Raw genomic sequence first — 13,948 nt, forward strand, 5'->3', positions numbered from 1 at the left:
CATCTTCATGGATACTTATCGGGTTCTTTTTTTGGGGGGGGGTCTTTCTTTTGTCTTTTAGGGAGGTATCCCAGCATATGGAGATTCCCAGGCTAGGGGTCCCATCAGAACTATAGTCACCGGCCTATGCCACAGCCACAGAAACTCGGGAACTGAGCTGCGTCTGCAACCTACACCACAGCTCACAGCAATGCTGGATCCTTAACCCACTGAGTGAGGCTAGGGATCGAACCCATGTCCTCATAGATGCTAGTCGGGTTCCCAAACCTCTGAGCCATGACGGGAACTCCACTTGTCGGGTTCTTAATGCCCTGAGCCACAACAGGAACTCCTCTCCATATATTCTTGACTTAACAATTATCTGGAGCTAAGCAGAGTAGACTCTTACCTTTACTTGGATAATGCACTTTCCTCATTGACACTCCCCTCATATAAGTGTGTGCACTTACCCCCTGACTTTACTCATTTTTGCTATCTGAGTGGCTCCTGAGGACTCCTGGACTAGCATGTTCCACGTAACCAGAAACAAATGATTATAATATGAGAGAGTGTGTGCTGGGAAAGAGGTAAGAACAATATGTAATGCATGCATTCAGAAGGATTACTTAATCTCAAGGTGTGAGAAAAGCAAGGGAGGGTGATGGAAAACTTGTGAAGGAATTCATTCTCCAAGGAGAAAATAACACTCACAAAGGCGTAGAAGAAAAGCATGTGGCACATTCAACAACTGCACACTGCTCAAGAGGTGAACATGTTGAGGGGGAAGGCACTTGACAAAGGGTCAGTGAGGGGCTGCATTGTACTTACAGGATGAGTTCCTGTTGCAAGTGCTGTAACTCACAAGCCAGTTTGGTTTTCTCCCCTCGTAAGTTCTGGAATTACAGACAGTATTAGGCTGCACAGGTTACTCTGGTGAGACATTCACGCCTACATTTAATAACCCCACCTTGCAAGCTGCGAGATTACTATGGTATACCTCTATAATGCTTCCATATTCTCTGATGGTTGACTTGAGTTCTTCTATACGGAAATCTTTCTGAAAAGGAGGATGGAGAATTAATAGAAATACATGCGTGAGTCCATCAAATCATATTTCTAGACTATCAGTCTGAGTCACAGAAGAACAGGAAATGTTTGATGATGATGAGACCTTCTATGATATTTCATCATCTGAAAATTGAACTAGTCTGTGTTTGTGACTAAAACCATACAAAAAGTAAGGGACAGCAAGGCTGATGTATCTGACTAGTGTTATTATATTCTGTGTTTTCCTGGTCCAGTAGAATCACACCCTGAAAGGAGATTCTTAAGTCCATGTCAAAATTATATTACCATGGTACATTTAAGGGGGGAAAAAAGAGTTTTTACCTGCAAAGCAACAAATGCGTTATTAAGGCATTCAATTGTATTCAGTTCAAACCATATCTCTGTTAAAATCATAGTTTTGTATTGCAAGACCAGGAGTTCTTGTCAAGGAGTTCCTGTCGTGGCTCAGAGGTTAATGAATCTGACTAGCATCCATGAGGATGCAGGTTAGATCCCTGACCTTGCTCAGTGGGTTAAGGATCCAGCATTGCAGTGAGCTATGGTGTAGGTCACAGATACAGATCGGATCCTGTGTTGCTGTGGCTGTGGCATAGGTCAGCAGGTACAGCTCTGATTAGACCCCTAGCCTGGGAATTTCCATATGCTGCACATGTGGCCTTAAAAAAAAAAAAAAAAAAAGCAGAGAGTACGGTCAAGGTCTGACGTATAGTTTTATCCCATGATGATCATGGTGCCTGGCACATAAGAGGTGCCTTTTGAACACCAGGCAGAAGCGCAAAGCTGCGGAAAGGTCAGAGTGCTGGAGGAAGTGAGCGATCACCACTACTACAATGTCATTACATGGGAAGAGAGAATACCCACGCTAACAAGACACATTTGGGACACTGTTTAGTATCCTGATCAACATCCACAAGCCATGAATGACTCCTTTGGAACTTCATAAATTGCAGGGAAAGGAAAAGAAGCAAACTACTGCTCCTTCACTTTCCTGTCTTAGAACATGGAAGTTTATTTAACTTGGGTTGTGTCCTTCCTGTGTCTCTTAAAGGCACCATAACCAGCCTCTCTGTAGCTGTCAAACTTTGTTCCCAGATAGGCTATGAACACAGAATACGAGGATTAAATAAAATACTATCTATCAGAGTTCCTGTCATAGCTCAGTGGTTAACGAATCCAACTAGGAACCATGAGGTGGTGGGTTCGATCCCTGGCCTTGCTCAGTGGGTTAAGGATCCAGCGTTGCCGTGAGCTGTGGTGTAGGTCACAGATGCTGGCTCGGATCTGGTGTTGCTGTGGCTCTGGTATAGGCCGGTGGCTATAGCTCCAATTGGACCCCTAGCCTGGGAACCTCCATATGCTATAGGTGCGGCCCTAGAAAAGACAAAAAGACAAAAAACAAACAAAAACTATCTATCAAGTCAACCAATCGACTAGGTAGAAAATTCTCGGGGATATGTTCTTCTTCTCCCCTAAAATGAATGACTGCACATTCATTTGTGTTGCTGTGAATCGCAAGCAATCACCTCTCTCCAGACTGACAAACTGGCACACTAATATTTGCTGAATAAGTGCATGAACATCACCAGAATTTACCGGGGAATCTGTTAAAACATCTGGAGATGGAGCAGTATTCTTCCCTCGTAAGAATATCTTTGTTCTTATAAATAAGGTCTCGTGACAGAATATTAGAATCAGATATTTTAATAGGGGGGAAGTTCCGCAAAGGACCATCTCCTTCCCTGATGACTTAGAGAGAGCTAGTGAATTTCACGGGCTTTCAGGGGAAGAGACAGTACCAACCTTCTGCAAACTTGCATCTTTATTAAGCAAAGTGTCCTCAAATGTGTGCAACTTCATCTGAAAAGAAACAAATTTAGGAAAGGCCATTGGGACATTGTTTTGGTAAAGGACAGCGGCACAAAATCATTCCCACAGGGGGACATGTTTCTGAAGTATGTCTTTAATGTGCATATGTTTTTTACTTTATAAAAGACATTCACACTAGCCTCAAAACAATCCTCGAGGCCGGTGTCATTGCCCTCCCTCTACCAAGAAAGAAATGAAGGCTCAGCACTATGTAGAGACCTGCCCAATATCACACCCAGTAAGTGACAGGACAGAGCCTGGAATCTGAATCTCTAGCTCCAGCCAAGGGCCCTTCCCACTATTTCACACTTTGTATAATGAGAACATAGTCTTCTTTTTTGTGTGTGATGAAAATGAAAATCTAGATAGGAAACAAACACAGACTCTATATGGACATAAGAGAAGGTTTTCCTCTTTTAAAAACATAGTTTTAAACTGTTCAAGATTTCTTTTAGCAAAGTGAATATTAAGGATATACCAGTTTATTCAAACCGAAAGCAAGCTTGTTGGCATAGGCTTCTAAATAGAATATAATTGATAAAAAATGTATATTGATTGATGAAATACCTGGAAAAATAATCAGCATAGTCAGAAGTAGAATCATCATCATAATCATATATATTTGATACCCCTTTATAGTTTTAAAGAGATTTTCATATAATCATCTCATTTGAGTCTCCAACAAGCTTGTGGATTAGGTAGAAACATATCATACCCATTTAGGAGAGGAGAAAATTGAGATTTAAAGACGTTAACTACTTGCTTGAGGTTATAAAGCTTTTAAGTTGAGAAGACAGGATTTGAATCCATGTCTTCTGGCTCTTTCCACTAGTTTATGTCAGTTGTGTTTTCCAAAACAGTCATTCCTAGAATAAAATTCATTTTAATGTCCAAATTATAACCACTATGTTATATGTATATGCCTTTGTACCTGCACACACAGAAGTGGGATACCCATTAGGAAACTTGAGAATTCCACATATAGACATGAAATTTAAGTACATCATCAATTTAAACACATACAACAACAAAGTAGTTCAAATAAACCATTAGCTATGACAAGCATAACACAAATTCCTGAAGTTAAAAATAGCTGTATTCTATCTCCTGATAAGAATTTTTGGCAGATTGACAAAAATATATTAAATATAGACCTTTAGATGCAATATAGATAAAAATCATTTTTATAAGATATCATTCCTTAATTCAACCAAGGACAGATATTTTCCCCCCAATCTGTCCTTATTTTCTGTATTTCAATAGCTGAAATCATCCTTGTTTATTTTATAAATCCCTAAGATAAATTAGAAATTAGAAATTGACACTATCAGAGTTCCCACAGTGGTTCAGGGGGTTAAGAATCAACTACAATGGTTCAGGTCGCTGCAGAGGCATAGGTTTGATCCCAGCCTGGTGAAGTGGATAAAAGGATTCAGTGTTGCTGCAGCTGTAGCATAGGTCAAATCTGCAGCTTGGATTCAATTCCTAGCCTGGGGAAATTCCATATGCCATGGGTGCAGACACAGAAAAAGGAAAAGAAAAAAGAAATTGCCATTATAGTAGTTCCTCTTGTGGCTCAGCAGTAGCAAACCCAGCAAGTATCCATGAGGACGCGGATTCAATCCCTGGCCCAGAACTGGTGTTGCTGTGGCTGCAGCGTAGGCCAGCAGCTGCAGCTCCGATTCAACTCCTAGCCCAGGAACTTCCATGCAATCCTAAAAAGACGAAAGAGGGAAAGAAGGAAGGAGAAAAGAAATTGCCACTATAGTAAAAAAAAATATAAGGAGTTCCCTGGTGGCCTAGCAGGTTAAAGATCCAGCTTTGTCACTGTTGTAGCTCAGGTAACTACTGCAGCATGGGTTCAATCCCTGGCCCCAGAACTTTCTCATGCCAAGGGTGCAGCCAAAAAAAAAAAAAAGTATATATATATCACACATATATCCATAACAAGTGTTGCCAAGGATGTGGAGAAATTTGAATGCTCAGATGCAGCTGGTAAAAATAAAATGGTATAGCCACTTTGGAAAAAAGTCTGGCAGTTCCTCAAAAGGTAGTTCCTCAAAAGGTTAAACATACAGTTATCATATGATACAGTAATTCCACTCCTAGGTATATACTCAAGGAAAAAAAAAAAAAAAAGAACGAATCCAATTAGGAACCATGAGGTTGCGGGTTTGATCCCTGGCCTTGCTCAGTGGGTTAAGGATCCAGCGCGTTGCCACGAGCTGTGGTGTAGGTTGCAGATGTGGCTCGGATTCCGCATTGCTGTGACTCTGGCATAGGTCGGTGGCTGCAGCTCCTTTTAGACCCCTAGCCTGGGAACCTCCATATGCTGCAGAAGCAACCCTAGAAAAGGCAAAAAGACAAAAAAAAGAGAGCAAGAGAGAAAGGAAAACATATGTACACACACAAAAAAACTTGTACATGAATATTCATAGCAGCATTATTCATAATAGTAAAAAAATCAGAATAGTCCAAATGGACATCATTTGATGTCTAAATGGACATCAAGTGATAAATGGATATACAAAATGTTGTTGTATCTACACAACAGAATATTATTCAGCAATAAAAGGAAATGAAGGAATAATATATGCTATAACATGGATGAACTTTGAAAACACTCTGCTCAGTGAAGGAAGCCAATCACAAAAGACCACATAATGTACATGATTCCATTTATATTAAATGTCCAGAATTGTAAATTAAATCTATGGAGACAGAAAGCAGCTGAGTGGTGGTCTGGGGTCGGGAAGGAAAGGGAAGGGACTGCTAAAGGGATTTCTTTTTGGGTGATAAAAGTATTTTAAAATTGGATTTGGTGATGATTGCACAACTCTGAATATACTAAAAACCACTGACCTGTATACTTTGAGTGAATTGAATGGCATGTGTATTATATATGAGTAAAGATGTTACATTAAAAAAACAGAAACTGTCTGTTATATAACTGAGACATCTAGAGGAGTACAAATTCCAAATTTTATAACCAAAGGTTATTGTGTCAATGAGTCATATATACTTTCATAGAGTAATATTAGTTTGATATAAGAAAATATTTTACCAGGATTTGAGAAGTGCTTACTTGGTGCTCTTTCTCAGTTTTAAACAATTCCTCAGTCTTCTTTTCCAATTTATATATATCCATCATGTTCTTAGCATTCTAATGTAAAATAAGATAGTATTCTTAGATTCAGACCAAAAAAAAAAAAAATCAAAGGACATCACAAAATCTTTTTTAGGAAGTGGTATTTTCATCACTGACATCGTAATCCATTTTAAACTAAGGGACAAAACTTTAGATTTTATCCAAAAATAACATGATCCTGTTAACAAAATCATCCGGAATACTCTTGGTAATCCCATCTTATTTTCTATTCCACCTCTTGACCACTCACTCCATAGTCATACCTTCAAACGTGTCATTACCAGCAACTGGGACCCTTACATTATTGTAATTGCAAAAGCATCTCACTCTTTAACCACCACTTCTTGTCTTTCCAGATTACCTCTCTGAGCATCAACAAACCTTCAATCCCCACTGGAGCCTGCAATCCATTGATTCTACTACCTTCTCATTATCCTTCCACCTTACCATGAACTCAGTCCCCTCTTGACTCAGCTTAAACTCTTCCACGGTACATTTAGAATGGATAGGCAATGAGGTCCTACCGAACAGCACAGGGAACTATGTCCAGTCTCTTGGGAGAGTCCACGATGGAAGACAGTTTGAGAAGAAGATTGTATATGGTATGACTGGGACACTATGCTGTACAGCAGAAACTGGCACAGCACTGTGAATCAACCATATTTTAATCAAAACAAATTTTTTAAAAGTATTATATAGATTTAGTTGATTGGATTAGATTATTAAATACTTCTATTTCTAGTGAAAGATATTTTTTTTCTATTTCATTTTTAAAGTGGTTGCTACTGGTTTAGAAAAATACTTATGTTTGTATATTGATCTTGTCAGGTTGCTCTGATTGATATTAATAGTTTGCCCATTTATTTTCTTGTTTATGTAGAGCATCATGACATCTTCAAATTAAAAACAATTTTCTTTTTATAGTCTGTACACTTAGTGTTCTCACATTATCATATTGATTTGCCTTCCAATAAATATTGAATAGTTTAAAAAAAAAAACTCTTCCATGGTCAATCATTATAATCACTCTCTTCCATTCATTCCCTTGGCCCTTCCCTACTTGGTATTTTTTTAATGTCAGCTTGCCACTCACTCCACACCAGCATCCTTCCAGATACACTTTGTTAAAGAAAAATACAAATAGACCTCAATGTTTACTGGGGATCATATCATATAATCCTTGTCCATTCACATGGCTATATGCCTAAATCAAGGGTTTGCTAGGAGTTCCCATCCTGTCTCAGCAGTAATGAAACCAACCAGTATCCATGAGCACTTGGGTTCAATCCCTGGCCTTGCTCAGCGAGTTAAGGATCCGGTGTTGCCGCAAGCTGTGGTGTAGGTCGAAGATTCAGCTCAGATCCCGCGTTGCTGTGGCTGTGGTATAGTCCGGCAGCTACAGCTTCAATCAACCCCTAGTCTGGGCATCTCCATATGCTGCTGGTGCGGCTCTAAAAAGCAAAAAAATTAAAAAAAAATAAGTGGGGGCAGGGAGGGTTGCTAACTATAACAACTTCCCCACTCCATCCCTGAAGGCCAATGCTAGCTGACCACCTGGTTTGGTAAAGTTTTATTAGAACATAGCTGAGCCCACTTGTTTTCACGTTGTCCGTGGCAGCTTTCACACCGCAATGGTAGGAGTGAGTGGATGTGACAAAGGCCTTCGAGCCAAGCAAGCCTAAAAATATTTGCTCTCCAGTCCTTTACAAAAATTCTGCCAGCTCCTGGCCCATTTTATTCTTCTCTCTCCTTGAACTTCCTCCTCCAACACCTTCACTCTCAGCCCATGACCCTGCTCTGTATTTCACTAAGACATCACAAGCAATCAGAAGCAAATGTTCCATATTACTTAGATATATAATAAATGCCTTTGGATATATTACAAAGCATTTGCTGACGTGAACACTTTCTCCACCTCTTTTGTTTCTTCTTCAGTCTAAGCCTCCACCAGCATTTGCCTGGATTATTACAAGGGCTTCCTAATTGGTCCCCTGGCTTCTTCCCTTGCCCCCCTACAGCTGATTCTAAACCCAGCAGCCAGAGTTATCTGGGTAAAACAGGAATTAGATGATATTACTCCTCTGCTCAAAACTGGCCAGCAGCTCCCATCTCAGTGTAAACAGCCAGAGTCCAAACAATGCCTGTGTAAGACCCTCGTAGGTGTAAGTCCCCATAGCTCTGATACTTGTTCCCTCTGCTCTAGCCACACTGGCCTTGCTGTCCCTCAAAAAGAGCAAGCAAGCTACAGCCTGAGGACTTTGGGCTTGCTGTTTCCTCTGCTGGAGTACTCTTCCAGATGAAACTCCTTTCCAGTTTTTGTGTGTTTATTTGCTTACTTTTCGCCTTGCCTACAGCATGTGAAAGTTCCCAGGCCAGGGATCGAACCCATGCCACAGCAGTGACAACGTCAGATCTGTAACCCACTGAGGCACCAGGGAATTTCTCCTTTCCAGTTTTTAACCAAATAATTAATTTCAAAGTTCTACTTTCCTTAACCAGCCTAGTTTAAATTACACTCCCCACAATTCTGTTTTCTGCTCTTCTAATCACCACCTAACATGCTAATTCCACATGGACTCTTTTGCTTAAGCTTGTAACCTCTGCACCTACGACAGTCTATCTCCCAGTGAAGGTGTGTATAATAAATAAATAAATGAAAGTGAATAACTATTCAAACTACTGTACTGTTACTCTTCACAACACATCAGACTTTTTTTTTTTTTCTTTTTAGGGCTGCACCTGCAGCATATGGAGGTTCCCAGGCTAGAGGTCCAATCGGAGCTACAACTGCCAGCCTATACCACAGCCACAGCAATGCCAGATCCAAGCCACATCTGCAACCTACACCACAGCTCACGGCAACGCCAGATCCTGAACCCACTGAATGAGGCCAGGGATGGAACCTGCAACCTCAGGGTTCCTAGTCAGATTCGTTTCCACTACACCACAATGGGAACTCCACGCATAGAATTTTTACCTCCTAAAAGTAATCACAGTATTGTGATGAACACAAAATAAGTCTTTCCAGTAAACTTATAGAAAGCTCTAACAAAATATTATGCATAATGATTGACTTTGAAAAGGTATCTGTAGAGAATTTTCCTCCAAAATAGTAACTTACTAGTAGCTTTGCTACCTGTTCTTTCAATGCTTTAATTCTGTTGCTTAAAACATATGTATTGCTTAGAATTTTTTTAGAGAGATTTTACTAATATTTTCTAACATAAATGAGGTGCATTATGGTTGACTAAATGGCTTCACATACATCATTTTTTTTTTTTTGCCAACAAACCAGAATTTATTATAATGGCATGCTCATTTGTTCAAATATTTACAGAATGCCTATTACATACCAGTCACTGTTTTTCAGAAGCTTATGATATAGCAGTGGATAAAAACTCTCACCCTCAGAGATCTTCAATTTATCCCAGAGAGAAGCGAAAGAAGCTGACATGGTTGCATTTAAAAAGCTGTGCAATCATCCACCTCTAAGAGTGGAACTAGTTCCCTCAGGAATGAGGCCTGCAGTGCCCATTCCCACCTTAGCTCATTCTTGGATATGAGAGTGTCCTCAGAACAGGAAACCTCCCCAAAAGGAAGGAACATGCAACAGGACCCATCATGCAATGGAATGTTTCCAGCTTTCTCCCAGAATGATGACGAAGCAGGACTGAGCATCTTACAGGTCAGGTGTGCACCTACCCTCCCTGCTTTCCAGTGAGGCTAGCTACACAGGGACAATGACTTGGGTCTGGAATAAGATCATGCCTGGTGCCCAGAGAGGGAACGGCGGTCGATGTTGGCTGCCTGATCACTCCAAGCTACCACCATCCACTCATTCTCTTAACTGACTTTTTCAATCTGACTCTAGAAAGTGACATCAGTTACTCAAAAGGGATAGTTCACTCGAAAGTGTGCAAACACGGTTTCACTAAGTAAATGTCCAGTGGAGACTTAGTGCTGGAGGCAGCGGCTTTCTGCAAGGGCCACGGGAAACTCCTTGCTGTGCAGCTCACTCCCCGGCCATCAGAGCGCAGCTTCTTAACCTGGGGCGTGTGAACCATGATAACCCCAGAGGTATATATAGTGTTGTGTGTATATCTGAGGAGAGGGTCCGTAGCATTAAGAAATATGTTTACAAGGATGCTTGTAACTTCTCAAAAGTTGAAAAACCGCAGTATCAGAGGGTCTTTGCCTGTCCCCTGGTAAAATGAAACATGGACCCTGCTGTCACAATGATCCCAGCCACAACACTGGGTTACGAGGCTGGTTTAGAGGTAGGTTATTAGGAAGATGCAGACATAAAGTGGCTGTCTACTGGCAGTGGTCATTTGGGATCTGTTTTTTCCCTTTAATAAAGCAATGACCGACTCTTCATGCTTGGGAATCTGCCTCCTCAAAAGCAGTCCTCACTCATCTGAGAAAGAATGGATATGTGTATATGTATGACCGGATCACTTTGTTGTACAGCAGAAATTATCACAACCTTGTAAATTAACTATACTTCAATAAAACTTAAAAAAAAAAAAAAAAGGTAGGAGTTCCCATCACGGCACAGCGGAAATGAATCTGACTAGGAACCATGAGGTTGTGGGTTCAATCCCTGGCCTCACTCAGTGGATTAAAGCGTTGCCGTGAGCTGTGGTGTAGGTTACAGACGTGGCTTAGATCTGGCGTTCCTGTGGCTGTGACATAGGCTGGCTGCTGTAGCTTCAATTCAACCTCTAGCCTGGGAACCTCCATCTGCTGTGGGTGTGGCCCTAAAAAGAAAAAAAAAAAAGAGTCCTCCCTCTAAGATAGCAGTAAATGAAGGACTTAATTTTCCTAATGACACTTCTTTCCCAACCAAAAATGTATGACCAGACACCCACATCAGTCTCCTGGAGCCATGACTATTCATGGACAGTGTCATGTCCCCACAGGCTTGTGTTCTCCATACCCCACAAGAAAAGGTACAAAAGGGGCTGGGAGCTCTTCCTCTTCAAAATCACTGTCTGTGTTATTGTTCAGACTGGAGACACATACATTATCTTAATCTTTAAAATAACTATAAGGAATAGGTACTATTAACCCCCTAAAAGATAAATGGCTTTTCTAAGGTCAGACTTTCACCGAATCTAAGATCTGGGTCTTAGACTGAAAAGATCTTTGCCACCTAGTTCAGGGGAATAATAAAAGAAAATTATGAGATAATGTCTATACTTTCCCTCTTGATTTGTATACTTTTTAGATGGGCTCATTACATTTCATCTTAAATCTGAATTTCTTAAATTCCATTTCTTCCAGGGATGATTACAAAGGTAACAACACATTTCTGTCCAAACAGGAAAATCCTATCTGTTCTTCCTCATTTGTCAAAGCAACCTGGTCCCCAAGAGCCTGAAGAGTCTCATGATTTCTATTTAACCCAGGGTCAGGACCCATGATTGTATGACTTCCATATGTTTACCTATGCCTGTTCAACAATTTCATCGTACCTCTTCTTGGAGAATCCGAATCTTAAGAATCAGAGCCCGGTTTTCTGTCTCCTGATTAAGAGAAAAGTCATTTAAAATATTTGATAAGTTTATGAAAATACCAAATATTTGCTTCCAAAGCTATCAACATTTTTTTCCTTTTATCAACCTCGAAAACAGTATTAATAGACAACAAATGAGACTACTCTGAAAATATCCTCAGCGTGGGGTGAAGCCTTTGGCTTCCAGTTTCTTGGGATCTGTGAGAAGTCACTCTTTTTGACTCAATCTAACTATGACAAGGCAGGAAAGATGAAAAACAAAAAGGAATAGCCTGGCTTTTTCCTCTGCTATTTGACTGTCATCCACTTAGGACAGTATGTATGAACTCATCCATTTACACAGCACCTTGAAATCAGAGTTCCAGCTTTCTGCTTAGAGCTAGGGGTATTCCGAGATTCAACATTACCAGAATATGGGAACATCAAAAAGTCTTTTATAAGTGGGAGCCCTAAATTCAGAACCGTCAGAAGAAAAAATATCCCAGGACAGGATTTATGCCAAAGTGTTAACAATACATCTTGTGGATAGGGTAGGGTAAGGATTTTGTGGGTTTGTTTTCTTTCTCTCTTTTTTATTTATTTATTTTTTTTATGGCCACGCTGGAGGCATATGGAAATTCCCAGGCTAGGGGTTGAATCAGAGCTACAGCTGCAGGCATACACCACAGCCAGAGCAGCATGGGGTCCAAGCTGCATCCGAGATCTATGTCAGAGCTCACAGCAGTGCCAGATCCTTAACCCACTGAGCAAGGCCAGGGATGAAACCCACATCTTCATGGATACAGATCTGAATTCTTAATCTGCTGAACCACAATGGGAACTCCTGTTTTTCTTTCTTAATATGCATTTCCTTATTTTTGTAGAGTGAACGGATATTACTTTTATAACATTAAAGTAAAGGGAGATCATCTTAGGCCAGGATGTTACTAGTCCCAGAATAAAGGAACATACACCACCACAGAGTTGGAACCAGAAGATGTGAATTCAATTCTCACTCTACCATTTATTAGACAAATGACTTTGAATAATCAAAACTTTTCTAAACCTCACCTATAACTCTATTAATTTTTTGAAATGAAGAACAGCAACTTCTGTTTCTACCTCATAGAATTTCTTTGATGACCAATGAGAGGAAACATCAAAAATTCTTTTGAAATTGTAAAACATTGAATTGTACAAGTGCAAAGGATCAGAGATATCTGTCAAGACTCTGCACTTTAACAGAAGCAGCTAACATCCATTCCTAGGAGGAAAAAAGGACACTGACTGCTTTCCATGTATTAACTCATTTAACCCTCCCAGGTCTAAGGTAAGTAGGATGGCCATGTCCATTTTTCACAGAGGACTTAATAAGGCTACATAGTTTGCCTAAAGTTACACAGCCCTCAGAGTCAGGACTTGAAAGCCTGCAGTCTGATTCCCAGTGGTGAGCTCTTGATCATTGCTCTACCTGGCTTCAACCTAGAAGCTCCTCAGCAGTTCCAGATTGATTCTTTCTTGCAATGCATTCACACAGACTTGCAGGGCCACCTGACACTCACTGAGTCTAGTCCCCATATTTCACTTTTGAGGCAAGACCTAAGCTAAGCTATGTTGTTTGTAGGAGGTCACGAGTAAAAGACACAGGCCTGGAATTGAAGGCTCCTCATGACTTACAGACCTAAAAATAATCAGTCTGAATGACTTTCAGCTGACCCTGCTGTGGTGCACAAAGCTAGAATACTGCTGGAATATATCAGGATTCTGAAAATTATAACTAAAACTCTAGATATTTGTTTAACATTCTCAATAAAAATAATTTCTTCTCTGGCAGCTAAGTTAAAGCTTAGGATAAATAATATTTTGCTCCAAAAGTTATAAGCCCTGAAGTTCTCTGGTGGCCTAGCAGTTAAGGACTTGGCATTGTCACTGCTGTGGCTCAGGTCACTGCTATGGCTCATTTGACCCCTGGCCCCTGAACTCCCACATGCCACCGGTGCAGCCAAAAAAATAAAATGAAAATAAAGAATAAGGTAAATAAAAATTACAAGCCTGTGCTTATTTAGTATAAGGACTGATTTAGGGAGCTTATTAGGAACGTGTATGTATTGAGATAATGGATTTTGTTCTAAAACCTAAGGAAAAGATCCAAGTTTGACAGAAAAAAAATTTTGGAAAAATCTAAGTGGTTTTTAGTGTCAGATATTTATGAATTCATTTATTAACTTAAGAAGTCACTCTAGATCTTCACAAACCATTGTAAGTATATTTAATTTGTAAAGAATTTTTATCCTGGGAGTTCCCATCATGGCACAGTGGAAACGAATCCAACTAGGAACGATGAGGTTGCGGGTTCGATCCCTGGCCTCTCTCAGTGGGTCAAGGATCTG

General features: G+C 40.3%; 1 protein-coding gene across 1 annotated transcript in view; it reads right to left on the reverse strand.

Annotated features, from left to right (window-relative positions):
* The window catches only part of IRAG2 (inositol 1,4,5-triphosphate receptor associated 2), a 112,906-nt gene that overhangs the window by 71,265 nt on the left and 27,693 nt on the right, over nt 1-13,948 (reverse strand). Inside the window, exons 8-12 of the mRNA XM_047787367.1 lie at nt 11,539-11,589; nt 5,999-6,076; nt 2,848-2,904; nt 977-1,036; nt 808-872 (exon numbers count right to left, since the gene is read on the reverse strand). Of these exons, the coding sequence (XP_047643323.1) occupies nt 808-872; nt 977-1,036; nt 2,848-2,904; nt 5,999-6,076; nt 11,539-11,589 (311 nt within the window). The remainder of the gene's footprint in view (nt 1-807; nt 873-976; nt 1,037-2,847; nt 2,905-5,998; nt 6,077-11,538; nt 11,590-13,948) is intronic.

This window comes from Phacochoerus africanus, chromosome 7 (genome assembly GCF_016906955.1).
Source record: "Phacochoerus africanus isolate WHEZ1 chromosome 7, ROS_Pafr_v1, whole genome shotgun sequence".
Classification (NCBI taxonomy): domain Eukaryota; kingdom Metazoa; phylum Chordata; class Mammalia; order Artiodactyla; family Suidae; genus Phacochoerus; species Phacochoerus africanus.